Source organism: Chiloscyllium punctatum, chromosome 38 (genome assembly GCF_047496795.1).
Source record: "Chiloscyllium punctatum isolate Juve2018m chromosome 38, sChiPun1.3, whole genome shotgun sequence".
Taxonomy (NCBI): Eukaryota; Metazoa; Chordata; class Chondrichthyes; order Orectolobiformes; family Hemiscylliidae; genus Chiloscyllium; species Chiloscyllium punctatum.
Genome location: NC_092776.1, coordinates 9648209 through 9672564, shown reverse-complemented (window position 1 = coordinate 9672564; position 24356 = coordinate 9648209). Strand labels below are relative to the sequence as shown.

General features: G+C 44.8%; 1 protein-coding gene across 6 annotated transcripts in view; it reads left to right on the top strand.

The window, feature by feature from the left end:
- Positions 1-24356, top strand: part of LOC140463330 (CREB3 regulatory factor-like) — a 158441-nt gene that overhangs the window by 95979 nt on the left and 38106 nt on the right. For all 6 annotated transcript variants that reach the window (XM_072557133.1, XM_072557130.1, XM_072557134.1 and 3 more), the window contains 2 exons: positions 6865-6990; positions 13772-14777. In XM_072557133.1, the coding sequence (XP_072413234.1) occupies positions 6865-6990; positions 13772-14777 (1132 nt within the window). The remainder of the gene's footprint in view (positions 1-6864; positions 6991-13771; positions 14778-24356) is intronic.

Below are 24356 nucleotides of genomic sequence, written 5' to 3'. Positions count from 1 at the left end.
TGATGGAATCTTCCCCAATGCAAATTGCAATGCATTCTATATTATATTGGTGACTGCACTGTGTGCAGGTTTCAAACTGCTTTGGGACATCCTTAGGGTGTGAGAGAGACAGTGATAAGAGCCTTTCTTCCCCTGGGAGAAGGAGATTGGGTCTTTCTACCGAGCTTGCTCAGTTGACAGATTGACGGAAACCCAACTGCCTAGGTTAGATCGCGGTTGAAAAGTCCAAAAATCCAGAAGATTGCCAAGTTTAGTTGCAGAGAGCAAGATAACCAAGAGCAGACAATTGATGGAAAGACCATAAAGACCCCTTCTTTATGTAGAGGCAAATGTATACATTTTACTAGCGAGAGAGAGAGAGAGACACACACACAGACTCACTCACCCGCACACCCATTCACCAGACAGAACTAGCAACAACTGAAAGAGAAAATGTAGATAAAAACACAAAGAGGATAATCTGATGTGTGGATCACATTGAGGTGTGGACTGAGGCTTGAAGAAAGCCTGAGAGAAGGGAGACATCCCACTAGGTACACAATGAAAACAAATGAATGAATGAACTCCAGTTCTATGGAGAGAAACATTCCTGACCCCCTGCTCAGTGACCTGCCTGGATGGGGATCACCTTTCTCTGGATGATACGAGAATGTGCAATTTTCTTTTAGTCATTCACCGGATTTGGGCATTGCTGGCTGGACCAGCATTTTGTGGCACATCCCTAGTTCCCCGTAATGACTGGCTTGCTCAGCTATTTCAGAACGTAGTTAAGAGTCTGCCACATTGTCTGGAGTTGCCAGTAAACCAGATCAGCCGATGGATTTCCTTCATTTAAAGTGAGCTAGGTGAATCAACAATGGTCATCATTACATCATTAACTCCAGACTTGCATTGAATTCAAATTCTGCCATCTGCCCCCAAACCATTTCCTGGCTCACTGCATTGATAATTCAGCAACAATTAGACTACCCCCTTCAATGCTCCCTGTCTGGGCTGACAGTGGCTGCTTTAGGTTTGCAATGGAACTGTTTCATGAGGGAACAACAGCCACGGCTGACGTCGTTGACCCCAAAGCAGCTGTAGCACAAGGCAGTCCTGAGTGTCAGGTTTCTTCTCCGCCAAATATAGTTGAACCTCTTCCTCTGGCTATTTGCCAGACCACCTGCAGAAGCTAAACAAAATAACAAACCCCACTTAGCAATTGCTGCAGTGTTTCCTGGGGAATAGTCCGACCCTGCTGCAGCTCAACTCAAATCAAACCAGGAGGAAGTTATAGTTTCTATCTGTTTTATTTTGGTTTGCTTCGTCTAATAGACCTCCTGACCTCAGTCTGCTTTTGGTTGCAAGTATGCATGTGTTTGTCTGTCTGTCCGATGTGACTAGTTCCTATAGATCACAGGGATCCCAAGATATTTACTCATTCAAAGTTGACCTTTCCTCTTCTTACTCTTCCATATTATGCAAATGAGAATATTTTTGAATTTTTAAAAAAGTTTTGTGTTGGAGGATGTGCACATGGCATTGCTTGATGTGATCGATTTACCTTGCTGCAGAGAAGCTTTGTGTGATATTTAGTTTCGGCAGAGGTCTACAGGATACCTACAGAGATGAATTGGAAAGCAGTATTTGGCAGGGAGCATAGCTTGTAATGAAGAGAGATTTCAAAGGAAGTTAAGTAGGAACACCAAGGAGGAAGAAGTAGGCGATTCTGATGGTGTGAGAGGAAGTGTGAGTGAAGGGGCTGTGCAGAGCATAAAGGCTAAGAGACTGGTTTTGCGCTCTTGAGTTCTATATGTCTTTAAATAAAATTGAGATGAATTGCCCAATAAGGGACTATCATTTTCCAATTTAACATTAAACATCTTGAAGTGCTTTACACCCATTGAAGTGAGAATATTATTGTTGTTGTGGGTGGTCAGGAGTAGAAATAGGGTTTAATGAGCCTCTAGATGACTCTGAGTCATGTTGTGATGCGAATATGATCGTATTTGGCAGGTAAGGGGACTTTCCTAGAAGGTCAGAACTAGATACAGCTCTGAAGCCCCATCTACCTATTGGTTACTAAACATTTATCCAAAAGGAGTTTATTTTTAATAATTGTAGGTTGCCACTGTTGATTTGTTACCCATCCCAAATTACCCTCTGAAGTGAGTGGCTTGCTGGATCATTTCAGAGGGCAGATAAGAGTCAATCACATTCTGGAGGCCTGTCTGGGCAAGGACAGCAGATTTCTTCAAATAGAACAAAACTGCAGATGCTGGGATACAGATCATTCGGCAGTTAGGAAGGCGAATGCAACATTGGCATTCATTTCAAGAGGACGCGACAACAAGAGCAGGGATGTACCACTGAGACTGTATAGACCACATTTGGAATATTGTGAGTAGTTTTGGGTCCCATATCTGAGGAAAGATGTGCTGGTGTTTTAGAGGGTCCAGAGGAGATTTGCAAGAATGATGCCAGAATGAAGGGCTAGTCATATGAGGAATGGTTGAGGACTCTGCATCTGTACTCAGTGGAGTACACCTGTTCACTGCAGCCATTTGCTCGTTGGAGCCAGTCCGGGCTAGGTTCATTGGGCTGATACTGGGAATGGAGGGACTGTTTTATGAGTCGAGGTTGAGTAAGTTGGGCCTGTACTAATTGGAGGTTAGAAGAAGGAAAGGTGACCTTATTGAGATGTATAGGATTCATAGGGAACTTGAAAGCTTTCAATGCAGAGAAATTGGTCCTAGACTCTCTCTGACAAGGAGAAACAAAGAGCATAATCTCAGAATGAGGGGTTGCACATTTAAAACATTTAATTCTCTGAAAGTTATGGATCTGTGGAATTATTTACTGCAAAGGTTGTAGATGTTGGGTTGTTAAGTGCATTTGAGGCTGAGAAGCAGATGTTTTTTTCCTCAGTAAGGAAATCAAGGGTAATGGAGAATAGCCAGGAAGTGAGTTGAGGATTATCTGATCGATAGTGATCTATCTGAATGGGGGAGCAGTCTTGATGGGCTGAATGGCCTACTTCTACTCCTACATCTTATGGTGTCACCCTCCCTCCAACCTTTACTGCTCTGGGAAAAAAAAAGACACTTTAGGATTGACAGTGTGGGCAACCTGGCCTTCTCTAGACTGTGGCAGGAACTTGCTTTAACCTCGGAGAGGTGTTTTACTGGACTTTCCTGATGCCATTTACTGCTCAGATTAGCCCGCAATGAGGATTTCATTTGTGATCACCTACATTTGGAAATGGTGCTCTGAGGTGTTAGTTATCACCTGATGTGCAAAGGAATGCAGGTTGTCACCCAGTTATTAACACAAAGTGATAATGGGGTTTCTGCACTATCAAGAACTGAGGAACACAAAGATATAAACATATAGGAACTAGGAATAAGAGAAGACCACTCAGTCCTTCAAATGATCATGACTAATCACCCAACTCAGTAAGCTGTGCCCACATTCCCCTCATAGATCCTTTTGCCTGCAGAACCAAGTATTATCTCCTTGTTTAAAACAATATTTTGGCTCTAAATGCCTTCTGAGGCAGTGTGTTCCATAGGCTCACCACTCTCTGGGTGAAGATTAGAATGGTGCTGGAAAAGCACAGCTGGAAATCCACACAAATCGACGTTTCAGGCAAAAGCCCTTCATCAGGAATTCCTGATGAAGGGCTCCTGCCCGAAATGTCGATCTTCCCGCTCCTCGGATGCTGCCTGATCTGCTGTGCTTTTCCAGCACCACTCTAATCTCGACTCTGATCTCTGGCATCTGCAGTCCTCACTTTCGCCTACTTTCTGGGTGAAAACACTTCTCCTCATCTCAGTAAGGTCAGCTGAGGGGCAGATTGGGAAGAGTTGAACACTTAACATACCGATCATCTGGCAATCCTGAAACAGTCCAGCCAAACTTGTCTTGATTCCAGTCAACACTCATTGAAAATCATTTGAAGCCATTTGTCTGCGACCTGTCTTGTGCTCACAATCCCACACATAGACTAGAAGACAACGTTCAGCCTCAACTCTTCCAGTTTTAGATCTCAAATTACTGGTGTGAACTTAGAAATAACTATGCAAGGAGCATGTCCTGGATCAATAAATTCACCTCTCGAAGCAGGTTTTAATCCATCAAGTCTTGAAGGATTTACTGTAAGCATTTATGCAGCTTACTGCCGTATCTTCCAGTCCTCTTTCCCCTTGTCAAAACACTAACAATTTGCATTTTGGTAGCACCTTCAGCTAGTGTAAGAGAGAGCACACAGAAAGGGTGCTGTCCTACTCAGAGATAAAAAGGTTTACAAGGATGTTGCCAAGGTTGGAGGGTTTGAGCTACAGGGAGAGGCTGAATACGTTGGGGCTATTTTCCCTGTGGTGTTGGAGGCTGAGGGGTGACCTTGTAGAGGTTTAGAAAATTATGAGGGACGTGGATAGGGTAAATGGACAAGGTCTTTTCCCTGGGCTGGGGAGTCCAGAACTAGAGGGTATTGGTTTAAGGTGAGAGGGGAAAGGTTTAAAGGAGACCTAAGAGACAACTTTTTCATGCAGAAGACGACGTGTGTCTGGAATGAGCTGCCTGAGGAAGTGGTGAAGGCTGGTTCAATTAAAGCATTTTAAATGCATCTGAATGGGTATATGAATAGGAAGGGTTTAGAGGCATATGGGCCAAGTGCTGGCAGGTGGGACTAGATTACTTTAGGATATCTGGTCGGCATGGATAAGTTGGACTAAAAGGTCTATTCCATGCTGTACATCTCTATGACTCTATGATCCCAAAAGCTCAAACAGAGAGACTTGATAAGCCTCTTTTTAAGGAGAGAGGAGAGTTTTAGGAAGGAGGTTCCAAGGTTCTGGGTCAAAGCGACCGCCCATGTTGGCACAGAGAAAACCTGGGCAATTCAAAGCTGGAGATGGAGGGACAGAATTCTCTGTGAGTTGTGTGGGCGGGAGGAGAATACAAAGATGGAGTCAGGTGATTTGAGCAAAGGATGAGAATGTTTAAATCTGACCTGTTGCTGTACCAGATGCCAATAGATTGTAATGCAAATGTAGTTCAGCTGCTGTGACCTACTTTCAGATTTCTAAAGGACTCACTGTCTGCTTTATTTTTCTTTGTAGTTTGCGACCACTGACATTATCTGTTATGTCCCTGACTGTCAGTGATGCCCACAGCCTTTTAAAGGATAAACAGGGTAAAAGATTAAGGATTACAAATTTGCCAAGACATACCTGATTTTCTTTGAGAATTTTTTGGAATCATAGAATCCCTACAGTGTGGAAGCAGACCATTTGACCCATTGAGTCCTCACTGACTCTCTGAAGAGCATCCCATCCAGACCCTATCACCCCACATTTCTCATAGCTAACCCACCTAGTCTGCATATCTCTGAACACTGCACAATTTAGCACGGCCCATCCTCCTAACATGCACTATGGAAACTGGAGCACTCTGAGGAAACCCACACAGACACTGGGAGAGTATGCAAACACCACACTGACTGTTGCCTGAGGGTGGAATTGAACCTGGGTCCCTGGCACTGTGCTAACCACTGAGCCACCATGCTACTCTCAATCTGGATCATTCCATCCACCTGAGAAGGCAGAGAGGGACAAGGTTAAATATCTCATTCAAAGGCCTTTTGATGGTAAAGATAAAGTCCCATATTCCAAAAGAACTATCAAGCTGTTCTTTCATTAGACCGATGGTGAGGACTTATGAAGGACTTCCTGATGAGTCGAAACATTGACTCTCTTGCTCCTCGGATGCTGCCTGACCCGCTGTACTTTTCCAGCGCCACCCTGTTTGACTCTGACTCTGCAGCATCTGCAGTCCTCACTTTCTCCTGATGATGAGTTTAACCTGAGAGTCTATTCGCCTCAGGCGAGTGCTGAGGTTGATAACTTGGTGGTGAGCTTAGCCAGTGTAGGAATTGATTCTGCGCCATTGACATTGTTCTGCATCCCAAAGCAGCAGTCCAATCAACTGAGCTAACAGGATAGGGTCTGGAATGTACTGTACTGCCTGAAGATGTAGGATGGGGAGCAGGTTCCATTGAGGCATTCGAGAAGGGCGTTGGATGACTATTTCAGCAGAGACCATGTGCGGGAGTCACAGGGAAAAGGCATGGCTTTTGCAGGCAATCACGATGGTCGTTTGAGGAGCCTACACTGAATGGCTTCCTTCCCATAGCATAGTACGTCTGTCATTCTGAGAGCTGACAGCCAGCCTGCATTCTGGTCTCTGCATAGGGGTCTGCGAGTTGAGCTGCGCTAGAGTGTCACACACCAGGACACATCTGAAAACTGAGTGAGTGACTCCCGCTTTTTTAGATCCCTGTTCATCCTGTAGTTAAAGCAGCAAAGTAAAGCGTCCTGCATTGTCATTTTCAAAATATATGTCATATCCAATTACACATGATGCTTTTAATCCAGCTCTAACTATCTCCTGGAAGTATGAGTCACCGTGATGCTGCCACGGTAACCTGCAAAGCCCTGTAGTGCTCTTAAATGCTCGGAGTGCAGCAAGCCTTTCCTTTGTTGCATCAGTTAAGCATGTTTTGCTTTCTGTACTGGTTGCAAAGGATCCCATTGTCAAAGGATTTGCTGCCAAAGAAGATCAGGAGTAAGAGCCAGCAAAGGGCTAATCTAATGGAGGCTCACCTCAAAGTGCAGCCGGGGTGTGACCAGATTGCTTTAATCCTGCCAGGATTTACAAAGCAAATCACCATTCTGCCTGACAAAGGATTAGCAAGTAGGTAATTCTGGCATCAGCAGTTGCTTTGCTCATGATATGTTGGGGGCAGGCACTGTAAATGTGTATTTTTTTTTAATGAGTGCGTCTAGTTGTGATCTCTAATGATTTTTCTCCTCTTTCCCTCAGCCCAATGTTAGTGGGATGGAACCTGCCTTCGGAGATGCTTTTCGAAGTTGCTGCCTCTACTCATCCTCGGACCAGACTGTTGCTAGCCCAGACAGCAGTCCGAACTCTGGCTTCCTGTATGAACAGGTGAGCAGACCACAAATGGTCTATTTGTAACATCTCTTTAGACAGTAGCTTAAGAATCCCACAAATCAATGGTCAATAAAGTGTGTGCACTGCTACTCATCTAGACTAATAATAGCGCTTCTGCAAATACATCTGTGTAAAATATGTGTGAGCAAATATCTGAGAATCCTGCAGCAAAGGAAAAGATTACTTAGTCTGTAGTGCCTGTGTTAGGTTTTTAGAACCATCCAGTTCTACTTCCCTCTCTCATTGTCATAGTTCATTCCACACAGGAACCACTCCCTGTGTAATAAAGGAATTGCCCCTCATGTCTTTGTAAAATCTTTCTCCTCTCGCCTTAAAAATATGGCCCCAAGTATTGAAACTATCCCCCCCCTTCCCCCCCACCCCGAGGACAAAGACCTTACCTATTCACCCTATCTATACCCCTCATGACTTAATAAAGTCTACTAGATCACCCCTAATCACCTACGTTCCGGTGAGAAAAGTCCCAGCCTATCCAGCCTGTTCTCATAACTTCTGATAGACATGCAGATTTCTTCTTTTCACACGTACACACAATTCATTTTTGCAAGTGATCTACTTCCTCCACCCTTTCAGTCGTAGAGTCATAGAGATCTGCAGCACAGAAACAGACCCTTTGGTCCAACCTGTTCCATGCCGACCAGATATCCCAAATTAATCTAGTCCCACCTGCCAGCACCCGGCCCATATCTCTCCAATCCCTTCCTATTCATATACCCATCCAAATGCCTTTTAAATGCTGCAATTGTACCAGCCTCCACCACTTCTTCTGGCAGCTCATCCCATACACGTACCACCCTCTGTGTGAAAAAGTTGCCTCTTAGGTCCCTTTTATATCTTGCCCCTCCGCCCTCTAGTTCTGGACTACCCCCCCCCCCCCCCCCCCCCAGGGAAAAGACTTTGTCTCTTTATCCTCTCCATGCCCCTCATGATTTTATAAACCTCTATAAGGTCACCCCTCAGCTCCAGGGAAAAAAAGACCCAGCCTATTCAACCTCTCCCTATAGCTCAAACCCTAGTAACTTCATTATAAATCTTTTCTGAACCCTTTCAAGTTTCACACCATCCTTCCAATAGGAAGGAGACCAGAATGGTGCGCAATATTCTAAACATGGTCTAACCACGTTTGTTGTATAATGTGTTGTATAATCTCAACATGACCTCCCAACTCCTATCCTCAATGCTCTGACCAATAAAGGAAAGCATACCAAATGCCGCCTTCACTATTCTATCTGCCTGCGACTCCACTTTCAAGGAGCTATGAACATGCACTCCAAGGTCTCTTTGTTCAGCAACACTCCCAGGACACTTATCATTAAGTGATTTGATTTCCCAAGATTCAACACCTCACATTTATCTAAATTAAATTCCATCTGCCACTCCTCAGCCCATTGGCCCATCCATTCAAGATCCCATTGTAATCTGAGGTAACCTTCTTCACTGTCCACTACACCTCCAATTTTGGTGTCTTCTGCAAACTTACGAACTATACCTCCTCTGTTCATATCCAAATCATTTATGTAAATGACGAAAAGCAGTGGACCCAGCACCGATCCTTGTGGCACTCCACTGGTCACAGGCCTCCAGTCTGAAAAACAACCCCCCACCACCACCCTCTGTCTTCTACCTTAGAGCCAGTTCTGTATCCAAATGGCTAGTTCTCCCTGTATTCCATGAGATCTAACCTGGCTCACCAGTCTCCCATGGGGAACCTTGTCGAATGCCAGTTGCCATGATCCTGAATGAGGCCATAACTTGTGTTCTTTTTTAACTAGAATATTTTCCTTTTCTTTATTTACTGAAGGATTGAATTTTTATTTTCCAAGATCAATCAATACATACTGTAACTACAATTTTTGCTAAGCCCCAAACAAAAATCGGAAATTGCAGGAGAAACTCAGTAGGGCTGGCAGCATCTGTGAAGAGAAGGCAGCGTTAATGGTTCGAGGCCAGTGACCCTTCTTCAGAGATTTGTTTCTGATTTCTAGCATCTGCAGTTCTTTTGGTTTTTCACTGAGTGAAACAACTGCACAGAGGCTGGTATCCCGTTACCAAGTCATCCTGTATTTACTTGTTCACTGTGGCCAGCCAACTCCGAGTCAGAATCCCGAACTGAGAAAATTCTAAATCCCCTGTTTATACGTTTTTTTTCTTTTTTTTACACTGACTGTGGCCCAGTCAGCACAGTCAGTCTCCTAAACTGAGGAGATCGAATCTCCTGGTTATTTTTTTTCCTTTGTTTTGTTTTTCTTTCCCCCCCCCCCCCCCCCACACCACTGCCTAACAGCGGTAATACTTATTTTTTACCCCAACACCTGTATCATGTGTGTGCAGCTATGAGACACAGTGAAAGACAACAGGTGTATAAATCTTTCTTCATTTTCCACCATTAGGAAGAAAGGAGACACCTGAATGGCCAGTGGCAAGTGGTGCCATCCTCCTCAAAGGGCAATGCTGTGTGATCAAAAATGCGAAGGGGATTGCGGGAATTAAATCAAAGTAGAGTTGGAGGGAGAAATAAAATACTCCACTCCCTGCGGTGTCCACCTCTCCCTGAACAGCTCAAGGGTGTTGGTGGACACCGTGTGCTCCTTCTCCAGAGACACCTGGGCTCTAACGTAACCCCGGAAGAGGGGCAGGCAATCGGCCCTAACGACCCCCTTCCACGGCCTACTGCCTGGATCTGTTTATGGCCAGTTTGGCCAGGCCCAGGAGCAGACCCACGAGGTGATCGTATGGCCTGCCCACCCCCTCCGCACCGGGTGCCCAAAGATCGGGAGCGTGGGGCTAAAGTGCAACTAAAAATAGAGGAGAAGAATTTCCAGGTAACTAAAAAGAGAGTGAGGTGGGGGGGTGCCATACCCAATATATAAGTGGTCCACCGAACAAGCAGTTGGGCTGGGAGCCCGTGAACCACTGCAATCTGCAGTTTCAAGGGACTGCTGCGTGCAACACCCTCCACCCCAGATCCCCGAGAGAAAGGGGGAAGACTCCCACGTAGAGTGCCCTCCACTGGGGATCCCCACTGCCTGGTGGCAAATGGGCACAGCAAAGCGTGATCCCCTGTTTATATTGATCAGCCAGGGCTTCCCAATTGGGATTAACCTGGGCCAATCAGGATCTCGTACTCCATGAGATCCACCTGGTTCCAAAAACTACCTTTAGCTAAGCCCTTATGCGCTGAAACCTAGAGTCATTGCAAGTTTTAGTTCCTCAAGCTTTAAATGGCACATTCAACACATATGTAGCAAACGCGACATATGTAGCAAATGTGTTGCTGATCTCAGTCACTCAGTCCTTTAGAACTCTGTCTTCCTCATGAAGAAGTTGATAAAATCATGGGGGGCACGAATAAGGTGAATAGTCAAGGTCTTTTCCCCAGGGTAGGGGAGTCCAAAACTAGAGGGCATATGTTAAAGGTGAGAGGGGAAAGATATGAAAGGGACCCAAGGGGCAAATATTTCACACAAGAGGGTGGTGTGTGTCTGGAACAAGCTGACAGAAATTGTCGTGGAGGCCCCTACAATTACAACATTTAAAAGGCATCAGGATGGGAATGTGAATAGGAAGGGTTTAGAGAGATATCGGTAAACATTCTGATGGCAATAGAACGTTCTGGAGAGCTTTTGCCCAAAACATCGATTTTCCTGCTCCTTGGATGCTGCCTGACCTGCTGGGTTTTTCCAGTACCACTCTAATCTAAACTCTGATTTTCCAGCATCTGCAGTCCTCACTTTTGCCTTAGAGGGATATCGGCCAATCGCTGGCAAATGGGACTAGATTAATTTAGGATATCTGGTCGGCAGGGATGAGTTGGACTGAAGGGTCTGTTTCTGTGCAGTCCATCTCTATGTCTGTAAGAAGTTCAGATTTTTTTTGGGGGGGGGGATTTAATCTTATCCCCAGCTGACAGCAGCACTGTTCGCAGATGTTTGCAAAGTCCCAGTGACGATCTGGATGAATGGTCACGATCTAGCAAAGTAATGGAAACATTTACAGCAACTGTATTTTTGTCGATTTTCAGCCTCTGGATCGAGTTCATACCCAGTTTAATGTTCAATCCGAATGTTGTTAGTGGAACCGAGTTATGGGTGGGGAACATAACGGCTTCCTTTGCAGTGACCTCCATCCCTATCCCATCCCAAACTCTCTTTCTCACCACCTGTGTTGCATTTCTGCAGGAAAATAACATGACATATTCTTATGGACCTGTGGAATATGTATTCAATATTGCAGTACATCTTTCTTACCAATAGAGAAAACTATTGCCATAACTTGCTGCAGTTGCTATTTTAGGGTCATAAATAGCCTTTACATACAACTGGTGAGTACTGTACGGCAAAACAAAACTTAATGTTCAGAAGTGCAAAGAGATCTTTGACCTGCTTCTTATTTATTTGCTTTTCCTTGGTTCCCAGGCTTTTTTATTAGTTTCTTTTAAATTTTATTTTAAACAAACAAACAAGCTGGACTAGACAAGGCTAAACCATGGAAGGATGTTCCCAGTGACTGGAGAGTCTAGAATCAGGGCTGACAGTCTGAGGATACAGGGTAGGCCATTCAGGACTGAGGTCAAAACAATGACTGCAGATGCCGGAAGCCAGATTCTGGATTAGTGGTGCAGGAAGAGCACAGCAGTTCAGGCAGCATCCGAGGAGCAGTAAAATCGATGTTTCGGGCAAAAGCCCTTCATCAGGAATACAATCTCTCCACCCTTCAGGCACTCTCTGCCTGTATTCCTGATGAAGGGCTTTTGCCCGACACGTCGATTTTACTGCTCCTCGGATGCTGCCTGAACTGCTGTGCTCTTCCAGCACCACTAATCCACATTCAGGACTGAGGTGAGGAGAAATATTTTCACCCAGAGAGTGATGAGCCTGAGGAACTCTCTGTTACAGAAAACGGTTGAGGCCAAAACATTGTACGTTTTTCAAGAAAGAGTTGAATGTAATTCTTGGGGCTAAAGGAATCACCGAGTATGGAGGGAAAGTGAGAACCAGGGTACTAACTTTGATGATCAGCCATGAACTGCCAAAGAAAGTGGTGGATGCAGGTACGGATAAAAAGTCCACAGGCTATTTAGATAGGTTCATGAAGAGGAAAGGTTTAGAGGGCTAGTTTAGTTTGGGATTGTTGTTGGCATGGACTGGTTGGGCAGAATGGTCTGTCTCTGTGCTGTATGACTTTATTACGCTGAAGGGTCTGTCTCCGTGCTGTATGTCTCTATCACACTGAGTGGTGGCACAGGCTTATTGAGCAGAATGGGTTACTACTTGGTTTTTTTTTGCTTTTCTTTTCCAATCTTTGGTGTTAATGTTTACCACCATTACCACACCGATGAAATAAAGGCCTGCATGGCTTGATGCTATCTCACTTTACACTTTTGTGCAAAAGACCTTTTTCTGAAAAATGTTTCAAGTTTCTTAGACATTTGCTTAGAATTTACAAAAGAGCCAGAGTCAACATGAGGAAAACAGATATGTACAAAGACACTGTTGGGATCTGGAGAGAGCTGCCTGAATGAGTAGTGGAAGTAGATTTAATAGAAACCTTCAGAATGAAATCTGGTAAAGAGGAAAGATTTACAAGTCATTTACAAGGAGAGAGCAAGGGACTAATTGAATAGATTTTTCAAAGAGTTAACATGAGCCTGAAGGCCGCGTTCTGTGTTGGTAGGTTTCTCACTTTTATACGGACTTGTGTTTGAAAATTCCCATCTGAACTTGTGCACCAATTAGATAAATCTCCCTGTATTCATTAAAATCATCTTGGTCCATTCCTTGTGATTGTTCACAAGAATGTCAAGAGGAAGTTATTTAACATTTGCTTAGAAATCATGGAGCTGAAAATCTAAGACCTATTTAATGTTCAGCAGTATTCCTTGTGTTACCGTGATAGGATAGGGGTTAATGTCTGTGTCTGCACAAACTGGATTATCCCCTTTAAAGGCAAGCCATGCTTTCTACCTCTAAACACCTTTCACTTGTGGGTCATGGTTGTCCACTGGCCCAGTATTTATTGCCTGTCTCTAGTTACTTTTGAGATGATGGTGAGCTGCCTTATTGAACCGCCACAGTCCATGTTCTGTAGGTAGATCCCACTGCTGTTAGGGAGGGATTCCAGGACTTTGACCCAGCAACAATAAGGAGCGGCAATATAAGCCCAAGTCAGAATGGTGAGTGGCTAGAGGGGAACTTGAAGGGGGTGGTGGTCCCATGTAACAGCTGCCCTTGCCCTTGCCCTTTTAAGTAGTAGTGCTGGAAGGAGTTGTCTAAGAATCTTTGGTGAATTTCTGCAGTGCATCTTGTTGACAGTACACACTGCTGCTACTGAGTGTCAGTGGTGGAGGGAATGGATGCTTATGGATGTGGTGCCAATCAGGCGGGCTGATTTGTCCTGGATGGTGTCAAGCTTCTTGAGCGTTGTTGGAGCTGCACCCATCCAGTCAAGCGGGGAGTATTCCCTCACATTTCTAACAGGTGCCTTGTACATGGAGCTTACTTTCCCCCAGTCTCCCACTGGAGTAACTTCAGGCCACAGCTCAAAACCATTGAGTAGGTAAATTCACACTTTATTACTCCTAACCATCTCACTGGACTTGGGCAAGGATGGCCTTTCTCGTTTGCCCAGTCATAGGGATGGCTTACCTCTGCCAGGTGGGTATCATTGTCAGCTCAGGATGTCAAGAGTTGGTGGCAGGGATTGAGGGGGGAATAAAACACACTCAAGATATTAATTGTACTTTTTTCAATCCTAGGAACGTCAACTGGCTTATACAAATAGCTCCAGAAATGATCTGCTAAGTCTGAATTTGTACAGGAGTCCTGTGAAAGAGAATATAGAGCTGTTGAGTGACCTGGTGGATGATGAACCATCTGACAGCGACAGATGTGAGCGATGGGATATATCAGCTTTAGAAGACTTTACCAAGTACACCAAAGCGGATCTTTGGAATGACAAGGAGTTGGACCTGTTGGGTTTGGACGAGCACACAAGTCCTTATCAAAACGAAGCCGAGATTTCGCGAACACCAACGTTAGCTGAGCTGAATGCTGATGACTCGCAGCTTGTTGCTGACTCTTGGTGTCTTCTTCGACCTGTGAAGGAGGCTTCCCCATTCTCTGGTAAACCTGACAGTGTTTGCAGAACTGCAGGAAACCCTAAAAAAGGCAACTGCGTGGATCCTTTAATAGATCCTGACTTCCAGGCAGAAAGCACTGCTTTTCTTCAGAAAGGGGAAGATCAGCAGAGCCATTTGAGAAGCAGCAAGTCCTGTATCAAAAATCCTGAAATACCATTGAACTCCGGAAACAATGACCTCAGTGACCAAACCAGCAACTCCACAGCATCTATTGACTCTACATCAAACCCAGAGGAAGGAGCAATTCATAACAAAATAGGATCAAATTCTTGGAAGCATCAAAGACGATTAGCAACCACAGAATTGGGGAACATGGGTGCAGAGAAACCTGACTTCAATAAGGGGAATGGTCTTATCTGTACCCTCCCAACTGCATTCCCCAGCTGGTCTGCCCGGCAGGCAAGTGGGGGACAAAGCCCTGAAGCTGGAATTGAACTGAAGAGCCAGGAGCACAACTACTCCCTCTTCAGCGCTGAAGGCCTGGGATTGCACACGAGTGAAGAGAGGTTGGAGCCAGAGAACGGCTCGGACAGTGAGCAGGATGACAGCGAGAATGAAGACGATGAGGAGGAAGATGATGATGAAGATAAGGACGACTTCAGCGACTACCTTTCGGAAGCTGGTAGGTTGAGTGTGTAAACAAAAATATAAATTGCTGGAAACGTTCAGCAGATCTGGCAGCATCTGTGGAGAGAAGTCAGTTAACATTTCAGGTCGAGTAACCCTTTCACAGGACCCTTCTTTGACCTGAAACGTTAACTCTGATTTCTCTCCATAGATGCTGGCAGACCTCCTGAATTTTTCTAGCAATTTCTGTTTTTAATTTACAGCGTCCACAGTTCTTCCAGTTTTTATCTAGGCTGAGGGTAGATTTACACTTTGTTCTTGACTTCGAGCAGCTGGCGTTTATATAATGCAATGACTGTAGCAAAGCAGCCCAAGGCGTTTTGCAAAAAGATAATCAAGTTTTTAAAAAAAACAAAGTCACACAAGGAGACCTTTAAATGGATTACTAAAGCTCGATCAGAGAGGAATGTTTGAAGGGACTATTCGAGAGGGAGGTGGCGGATACTGGAGGCTTTCGGAAGTATGAGGGGTGGAATTCCAGTGCTGAGATTCTTTTGAAGTCTTGCCTTTTGCTTTTAGATATCATTTCATAGTTGGGCATCTTGAATGGAGCTAACCACACGGGTTGGGTTGCAGAAAAATGGCCCAAGAGATGGATAGAAACATTGTCAAACTGTTCTTGTGGAAACTGACATAGTGAGCTATTGGGGAGAAAGTGAGGACTGCAGATGCTGGAGATCAGAGCTAAAAATGTGTTGCTGGAAAAGCGCAGCAGGTCAGGCAGCAACCAAGGAACAGGAGAATCGACGTTTCGGGCATAAGCCCTTCTTCAGGAAGCTGTTGGTCTCATTGCTCTCAAAGTTGTGTTTCTGTTTTCCATGCAACAATCTCAGCTCAAGTATTCATGGGATGGGCCATCATTTGTTGCCCATTCACTGGAGAAGGTGGTGACAAGTTGCAGCATTGAAATACTGTGGTCCTTGGGGTCTGGGTTAGACCGTTGTTGAAGGGGGGGGAGGAGTGGTGGCGGTGTTCCCGGATTTTGACTCAGCAACACGAAAATATCAAAGTCAGGATGGTGAGTGGTTTGGAGGGGACCTTGCAGGGGGTGGTGTTCCTTTATATCTGCTGCCCTTGCCTTTCTTGATGGTAGAGGTCATGGCTTTGGAAGATGCTATTGACAGAGCCTTGCTGAATTGCCTAAGTGCATCTTGTAGAGGGTACACACTGCTTCCACCATGTAGTGGTGATGGAGGGAGTAAAGGTTTAAGGGTGCCAATCAAATGAGCTGCTTTGTGTTGACTAACTGAGTATATGTTTAAGTGATTCAGTGAGATCAATCCCCAACTTGACTGTCTCTCTCCTTAAATTCCCACTGGCTTGAGTCATCAGAGAGGCAACCAGAGTTAGGTAGGGACCAACTGGCCATCAAGAGGTGTCAATATCAATGAGATGGGGGAGAAATTAGATGGTAAGAAATATTTGAATGTTACATTAACTGATGATAAATAAGTTAGTTGTAATCTCTGTACAGGCAGTAACTGTAGCATGTTTAAGAGAAAAAACATTCCTTGGAAAGGCCCTAGGGAGTGTTGGTGAACTAAGAGACCTTGGAGTGCAGGTTCATAACTCCTTGAAAGTGGACTCGCAGGTAGATAGGATAGTGAAGAAGGCGTTTGGTATGCTTTCTTTTATTGGTCAGAGTATTGAGTCCAGGAGTTGGGAGCACATGTTACGGCCATACAGGACATTGGTTAGGCCACTGTTGGAATATTGCGTGCAATTCTGGTCTCCTTTCTATTGGAACGATGTTGTGAAACTTGAAAGGGTTCAGAAAAGATTTACAAGGATGTTCCCAGGGTATGAGGGGCATGGATAGGGTAAATAGGCAAAGTCTTTTCCCTGGGGTTGGGGAGTGCAGAACTAGAGGGCATAGGTTTAAGGTGAGAGGGGAAAGATATAAAAGAGACCTAAGGGGCAGCTTTTTCACGCAGAGGTGGTACGTGTATGGAATGAGCTGCCAGAGGAAGTGGCAATTACAACATTTAAAAGGCATTTGGATGGGTATATGAATAGGAAGGGTTTGAAGGGATATGGGCCAGGTGCTGGCAGGTGGGACTAGATTGGGTTGGGATATCCAATCTGCATGGACGGGTTGGACCGAAAGGTCTGTTTCCATGCTGTACCTCTCTATGACTCTATGACATCAGCAGAGCTGAGTTTAGTGAAGACTGCAGAAATGCAAGAGGTGACCATGTTTCAGTCAGTAGAACCAGGAACACATTTCTCACCTCCCCACAGGTGCTGTCTATTCATTAAAGATCTGTGCCTCAATTATGTCACCACTAACCACCGGATGTTAATTTGTAGGTACAAGTAATCAGGAAAGCTAGTAGAATGTAGTGATTTAGTGTGAGGGGAATTGAATCTGAGAGTAGGGGAGTCTGGACAAGGAAAAAAGATGGCCTGCAAAAGATAGCTATGGATTGGGGAGGACAGATTCTATTAAAATAAAGCAGGATCTGGCCGCAGTAGGTGGGAACAGTGGATGGGAACAGCTCCTTGTGGGTAAGTCCACACCGGAGCATTCAAAAGAGAGAGTACGGGTCCAACACATAATCTTTGGAGGGAAATGCAGGAGCAATAATTTCAGAGAACCCGAGATGTCTAGAACAGTTCAGGAGTGGATGAGGAAAAAGAATAGAGCTTTTAGCAAGTCCAAAGGGAACCATTCAGCTGCAGCCTGAGAGGAATACAGGAAGTGCAGGAGGGAAATTAAGAAAGCAATTAGAAGAGCAAAAAGGGGGCATGAGAAAGGACTTATGAATTGAATTAGGGAGAATCCGAAGATATTTTATACACAAATTAAAGGAAAGAGGTTAAGCAGGGAAGGAGTTTGGGGCCAAGAGGACAACTTGTGTGTGGAGCAGCAGGATATTGAAGGGTTTTGAGTGAATACTTTCCTTCGGTTTTCACTCTGGAAATGGAGAATGTAGGTATGGAATTCAGGGAAAGGAACTGAGAGGAACTTGCACATAGGAAATGGGGAGGTATTGGAGGCTCTGTCAGGCTTAAAACTGGACAAAGCCCCATCCTGAGACAAATCTTTTATTCCTCTCTGGCCATGGGGGAACTACCAGAGGACTGGAGGACAGCTAATGGCTTTTAAGAAGGATGGTAGAGATGAACCAGGAAATTACAGACAGGTGAGTCTCATGTAAGTGAGGGGAAACTATATTGGAGAAAATTATGATGGAGTGAATTAATACCCACTTGGAAAGGCATGGGTTAATTAGGGATAGTCAACATCTCTTTGTCAGAGGGAGGTCATGCCTAGCAAATTTGTTAGAATGTTTTGAAAATGTGATTGTGTGTGTGGATGAGGAATGTTCGGTTAATGTAGTTTATATGGACTTTAGCAAAGCTTTTGACAAGGTCCCACAAGGGGGACTGATTTGAGAAGGATGAAGTACGTGGAATTCAGGGAAACTTGGCGAGATGGATCAGAAGGTTCTTGATTGATTGGAGGCTGGTCTCTAGCGGTGCACCACACATCAGTCCTGGGACACTTACTGTTTCTTAGCTGTATAAATGATATAGATTAAAACATGGGGGGAATGTTAAGCAAATTTGCAGGTGACATCAAGATTAGTACAGTAGTTAACAGCGAAGAAGACGGTTGTAAGTTACAGGAAGATATAAGTGAGTTGGTCAAATGGGCAGACCAGTGGCAGATGGTATTTATTTAACCCTGATAAGTGCAAGGTGATACACTTTGGAAGAAGAATCAAGGCGAGGGAATATTCAATGAATGGCAGGACACTGGGTAACTTAGAGGGACAGAGGGATCTTGGGTTAATTATTCACAGATTCCCGAGGTCGGCAGAGCATGATAGTGAATAGGATAGTTAAGAAGGCATATGGGGCACTTGCTTTCATCAGTCATGGCACAGAGTATATAAGCAAGGAAATAATGTTGTACAAAGCGTTGATCAGGCCACAGCCGGAGTACTGTATATAGTTCAAGTCACCTAACTACAGGAAGGATATGATAGCACTAGAGTACATACAGAGCAGGTTCACCAGGATGTTGCCTGGGATGGAAAAATTAAGCTATAAAGAAAGACTGGATTGTCCTGGATTAGAATCATATGGCACAGAAACAGACCCCTTCGGTCCATCCAGTCAATGCCAAACATAATCCCAAACTAAACTAGCCCCATCTGCCTGCGCTTGGCCCATATCCCTCAAACCTTTCTTATTCATATACTTCCAAATGTCTTCTGAACGTTATAACTGTGCCCACATCCACCACTTCCTCTGGAAGTTCTTTCCACACATGAACCATTCTCTGTATTTTAAAAAAATTGCTCCTCATGTCTTTTTTAAATCTTTCTCCTCTAACTTTAAAAATATACCCCCTCATTTTGAAATTCTACCCCCCCCCCCCCCCAACCCTATGGAAAAGATACCTGCCATTCACTTTATCTATGCTGCTCATTATTTTATAAACCTCTATTAGATTATTTTCTGTGGAGCAGAGCTGACTGAAGTGGTCATGATTGAGGTGTATAAGATGATGAAGGGTATGGACAGGGTGAAGAGCGAGCAGCTGCTCCCTTGGTTGAGGGGTCAATAATGAGAGAGCATAGGGTGAGGGGTAGGAGATTCAGAGGGGATTTGGGAAAAACTGTTTTCACTCCACGAGCAGTGGGAACCTGGAATGCACTGCCTGGGCAGGCACTGTAGGCTGGAAACTTTATAACCTTTTAAAAAGCATTTGGATGAGCACTTGAGATATCATAATATATGGTACATGTGCAGGAAATTGGGATTAGTGCATCTTTAGTGGTAGTTATGTAGGTACGGGTTTGATGTGCTGAAGGGCCTTTTCTGTGCTGTTTGACTCAGGGGAAAAAAAATTGCTCAGGGTTGATCAGCCATGATCATATTGAAGGTGGAGCAGACCCAAAGGCCAGAGTGGCCTACTCCTGCTCCTATTCTCTATGGGTGTATGTTATGCTTTGGGGGCATTGATGGGACCAGATCTGTGTACAGAACTGGTCACTGCACACAGAAGAATGTTAGTGTATTGGAAGCATTAATGTAAGGTTTACTAGACTAATACCTGGAATAAGCAGATTGTCATATGAGGAAAAGCTAGACAGGCTGGGCCTGTATCCTCTCGAGTTGAGAAGAGTCCGAGGAGCCTTGCTTAAAACATATAAAATCCCGAGAGGGCCTGACCAGCTGGATGTTGGTAGGCCGTTTCCTGTTGTGGGAGAATCTAGAACTAGGGAGACAGTTTAAAAATAAGGGGGCACCTACAGTCAGTTTGGATATATCGCAATAGTTCTGTTCTTGGACAATCTCGCGTTATGTGAAAATCACGCAATAGCCGCACCATTTAAACTCACGGGACCAGAATCACTTTATAGCAGTACAGGTAAAGAACGTACGCGTTCTACAAATAACGGTCTAAATTCTTCAATCGCATTAAAGTCAATTCGCATTGAAAAAACATGCGCTATAGCAGAACCGACTGTATTTAAAACAGGTGAGGAGAAGGAATTATGATTCTTGAGTCTTTGGAATTCTCTTCCTCCAAAAGGCAGTGGATATAGAATCTTTAAATATTTTTGAGGCTGAGGTAGGTAGATTCGTGTTTACTCAGGGGATGAAAGATTCAATCAGGAGTATACAAGAATGTAGAGTTGAGGTTAAAACCACTAAAAAGCTTGCGCCCGCATGTCCCCCCTCACTTCCCTCCAAGACCCCAAGGAATCCTTCGATATCCATCACAAATTCACCTGCACCTCCACACACATCATTTACTGCATCCGCAGCACCCGATGTGGCCTCCTCTATTGGGGAGAGAGGCTGCCTATTTGCAGAATGTTTCAGAGAACACCTCTGGGACACCCGCACCAACCAACCCAACCACCCTGTGGCTGAACACTTTTTAACTCCCCCTCCCACTCCTCCAAGGACATGCAGGTCTTTGGCCGCCTCCATCGCCAGACCATGGCAACACTACGCCTGGAGGAAGAGCGCCTCATCTTCCGCCTAGGAACCCTCTAACCACAAGGGATGAATGCAGATTTCTCCAGCGTCCTCATTTCCCCTCCCCCCACCTTATCTCAGTCCCAACCCCCGGACTCCGCACTGCCTTCTTGACCTGCAATCTCTTTCCCGACCTCTTCACCCCCACCCCCTCTCCGGCCTATCACCCTCACCTTAACCTCCTTCCACCTATCGCATTCCCAACCCCCCTCCCCCAAGTCCCTCCTCCCTACCTTTTATCTTAGCCTGCTTGGCACACCTTCCTCATTCCTGAAGAAGGGCTTAGGCCCAAAACGTCGATTCTCCTGCTCCTTGGATGCTGCCTGACCTGCTGCGCTTTTCCAGCAACACATTTTTCAGCTGTGATCTCCAGCATCTGCAGTCCTCACTTTCTCCTAGTTAAAACCAGGTCATCCATGATCTTATTGAATGGGAGAGAAGGATCAAAGGGCTGAGTGGCCTTCTTTTGTTCCTTGTTTGTATGTTCGCTAACAGTTGCTCGAGGGATAGGTGTCTGGATTGCTGGGCATCCTCAAAGGAAGTTAAGTCAGGCCCAGTGACCCTGTGGATCCAGGATTGATGTGGGTTGGCACTGCAGTGTTGTCAGGATTGTTGCTGCACAAGTGGCCATTGGTGCTGAGGGTCCCTTCCCAGGACTATCGAGTACTATAGACAGGGCCCCCCAACCCGACTTTACCCAGAAACTGTTGAGAGTCTGCCACGTTCAGGGGCGGTGGTGGTGTTGTGGTAATGTCACTGCACTAGTGATCGAGAGACCCAGGTTAATGCCCCGGGGAATATGGGTTCAAATTTCAGCATAGCAGATGGTGAAATTTGATTTCTATAAAAGTCCTGAGTTAAAAGCTAGCCTAATGGTGACCATTATCGTAAAAGCCCATCTGGTTCACCAATGCCCTTTAGGGAAGGATCTTACCCAGTCTGGCCTACATATGACTCCAAACCCACAGAACGTAGTTGACTCAAGAACCACCCTCTGGGCAATCAAAGATAAGCAATAAGTGCTGCACTAGCTAGCAACGCCTGCATCCCATGACTTAATTTTTTTTTAAACATTTCGACCCTCACTGCCGAAAGAGAGCAAAATGCCCCCAGAACAGGCTGTTATTCAACCACTTAGCAGCTGAGTTGGCCTAGTGAAAAGCAGCCAGAGTGCTAACTTGCCTTTCTACCTGTCTGCCCTTGCCATTTTGCTACCTGTCTTGCTTCCTATGCTGTAAACCTCGGATCATAATTTCCAAATCTCTCCAAGATTGAGGGCTTTCCCCAAATTGTGATTGGGTCTTCATTGAAGGAAATGGATTGTGATTCATAGAGATGTACAGCACTGAAACAGACCCTTCAGTCCAACTTGTCCATGTCGACCAGATATCCTAAGTTAATCTCGTCCCATTTGCCAGGATTTGGCCCAGATCCCTCTCAATCCTTCCTGTTCATGCACCCGTTCAGGTGATGGTCAGCATGTCCATCATTATTGTAATATGGGACTGTCAGGATAGTGGGAGGTTAAATAGATGGACCCTGGAGTTTTCATGTCTCATAATTGTTTTGTACAACATAAGCAATGAAGATGTTAAAAGAAATGGAAATAAATGTGATTCATTTAGGTGGAAAAGTCCAACGTCGACAGTATATGGACAGTGAGTAAATCTAAAATACGTAACTGAATCTGTTTTTGATATGAACGTAATGAGCCACGGTGTCAAATTTGCTATGGTGTAAATTACTTTATGTTGTATAGTCATTTGATAGGAATGAGAATTACTGAAAAAATGCGCACGTTATCAAAGCTTTTATCCTGCATGAGAGGGCCCTCCTCTCGGTGTAAATATTGGCCTTCCCCTTGAATTGGTATTCTTGCAAAGTGTCCTGATATGTGCAAGATGAAAACTTTTGTCCTAAATTTCTTTTTTTACAGAATTCTATAATGTGACCAATACTAACTACTTTGAGAACAACTGACCCTGATCAGGTTCATAAATTGTCTGGCAAATTGCATTTGTGTGTGCACTCTCCATTATCAGAGCTTCAGCGTCAAAACTATCCTCCTGACTGAGTGACTAAGTGCGTTGTCTGTGCTAAAAGGCAGCCTCCAGATTGGAAATACCGTACACTTTATGTCTACACTTTAGGAGCATTATTGAACCCTTGATGAACTCGGGGACTTTCTTGTTAGCTCCGTATCCTTCCTTCACAAAAGTTCAACTTTTCCAGTCTTTACTGTGAATCTCCTATCACTTTTTCCTCAATCACTCATTCCTGTTCTTGGTAGCATAGTGGTGATGTTATTGAACGGTAATCCAGGAATTCAGGCTGATGCTCTTCAATTTACTTGCACAGACAGAGACAGAGAGACAGTCAAATGAGAGAGATGCACACACACTGAGAAACATAGACAAAAATATCAACATGCATATATGCAGACTGAAGAACAGATGCACAGACTGAGAAACATATGCACTTTCATAGACAATGGGATAGACATGCATGCACATGCACAGACTGAGAGACAGATATACCCAGAGAGAGAGAGAGAGACTGAGGCATACCCACATGCTGAAACACACGTTGTCAGTCACTATCAGAAAACCTTGTTTGTAAGGGCTTACTCTGAGCAAAGCTCACCTTTTTTTGTTCTGCAGTTAACACCATCAATTTACGGAGAAAGTGAGGACTTCAGATGCTGGAGATCAGAGTGGAGAGTGTGGTGCTGGAAAAGCGCAGCAGGTCAGGCAGCATCCGAGGAGCAGGAGAATCAGGAATTTCTGATGAAGGGCCTTTGCCTGAAACGTCAATCCTCCTGCTCCTCAGATGCTGCCTGACCTGCTGTGCTTTTCCAGCACCACACACTCTTGACCATCGATTTATATCTACTCTTCATCTGTTCTCTCCTGTACTACAATTAGCAGCCACTTGGCCTTCTGCTGTGGGCACCTCCACCCCATGTTCCACTTGTTCTCCTTCCCCATTTTTCCCAAGTGTAAAAGCCATCACCTTTCACTTCTCTTCAGTTCTAAAGAAGAGTCATATCAGATTCAAACAGATGCTGCCAGACGTGCTGAGTTTCTCTAGCACTTTCTGCATTTAATACTAACGCCTTGGGATCACGGGTTCAAACCCAACCATCTAAAACATGAAGTTTGTCTCAGTTATGGTCTCCATAAAATGATCATCAGTTGTCGTGGAAACCCATCTGGTTCATTTAATAGAATTTTATAGAATCCCTACAGTGTGGAAATAGGCCCTTTGGCCCAACAAGTCCACACTGACCCTCTGAAGATCGACCCATTCCCCTACCTGATGACATTTACCCCTGACCTACACATCCCTGATTTCTATGGGGCAATTTAAATGGCCAATTCACCTGACCTGCACATTTTTGGACTGTGGAAGGAAACTGGAGCACCCGGAGGAAACCCACGCAGACACGGGGAGAATGTGCAAACTCCACACAGACAGTCACCCGAGGCTGGAATCGAACCCAGGTCCCTGGCGCTGTGAGGAAGCAATGCTAACCACTGAGCCACCATGCCACCACGATGTTTCCTAAATG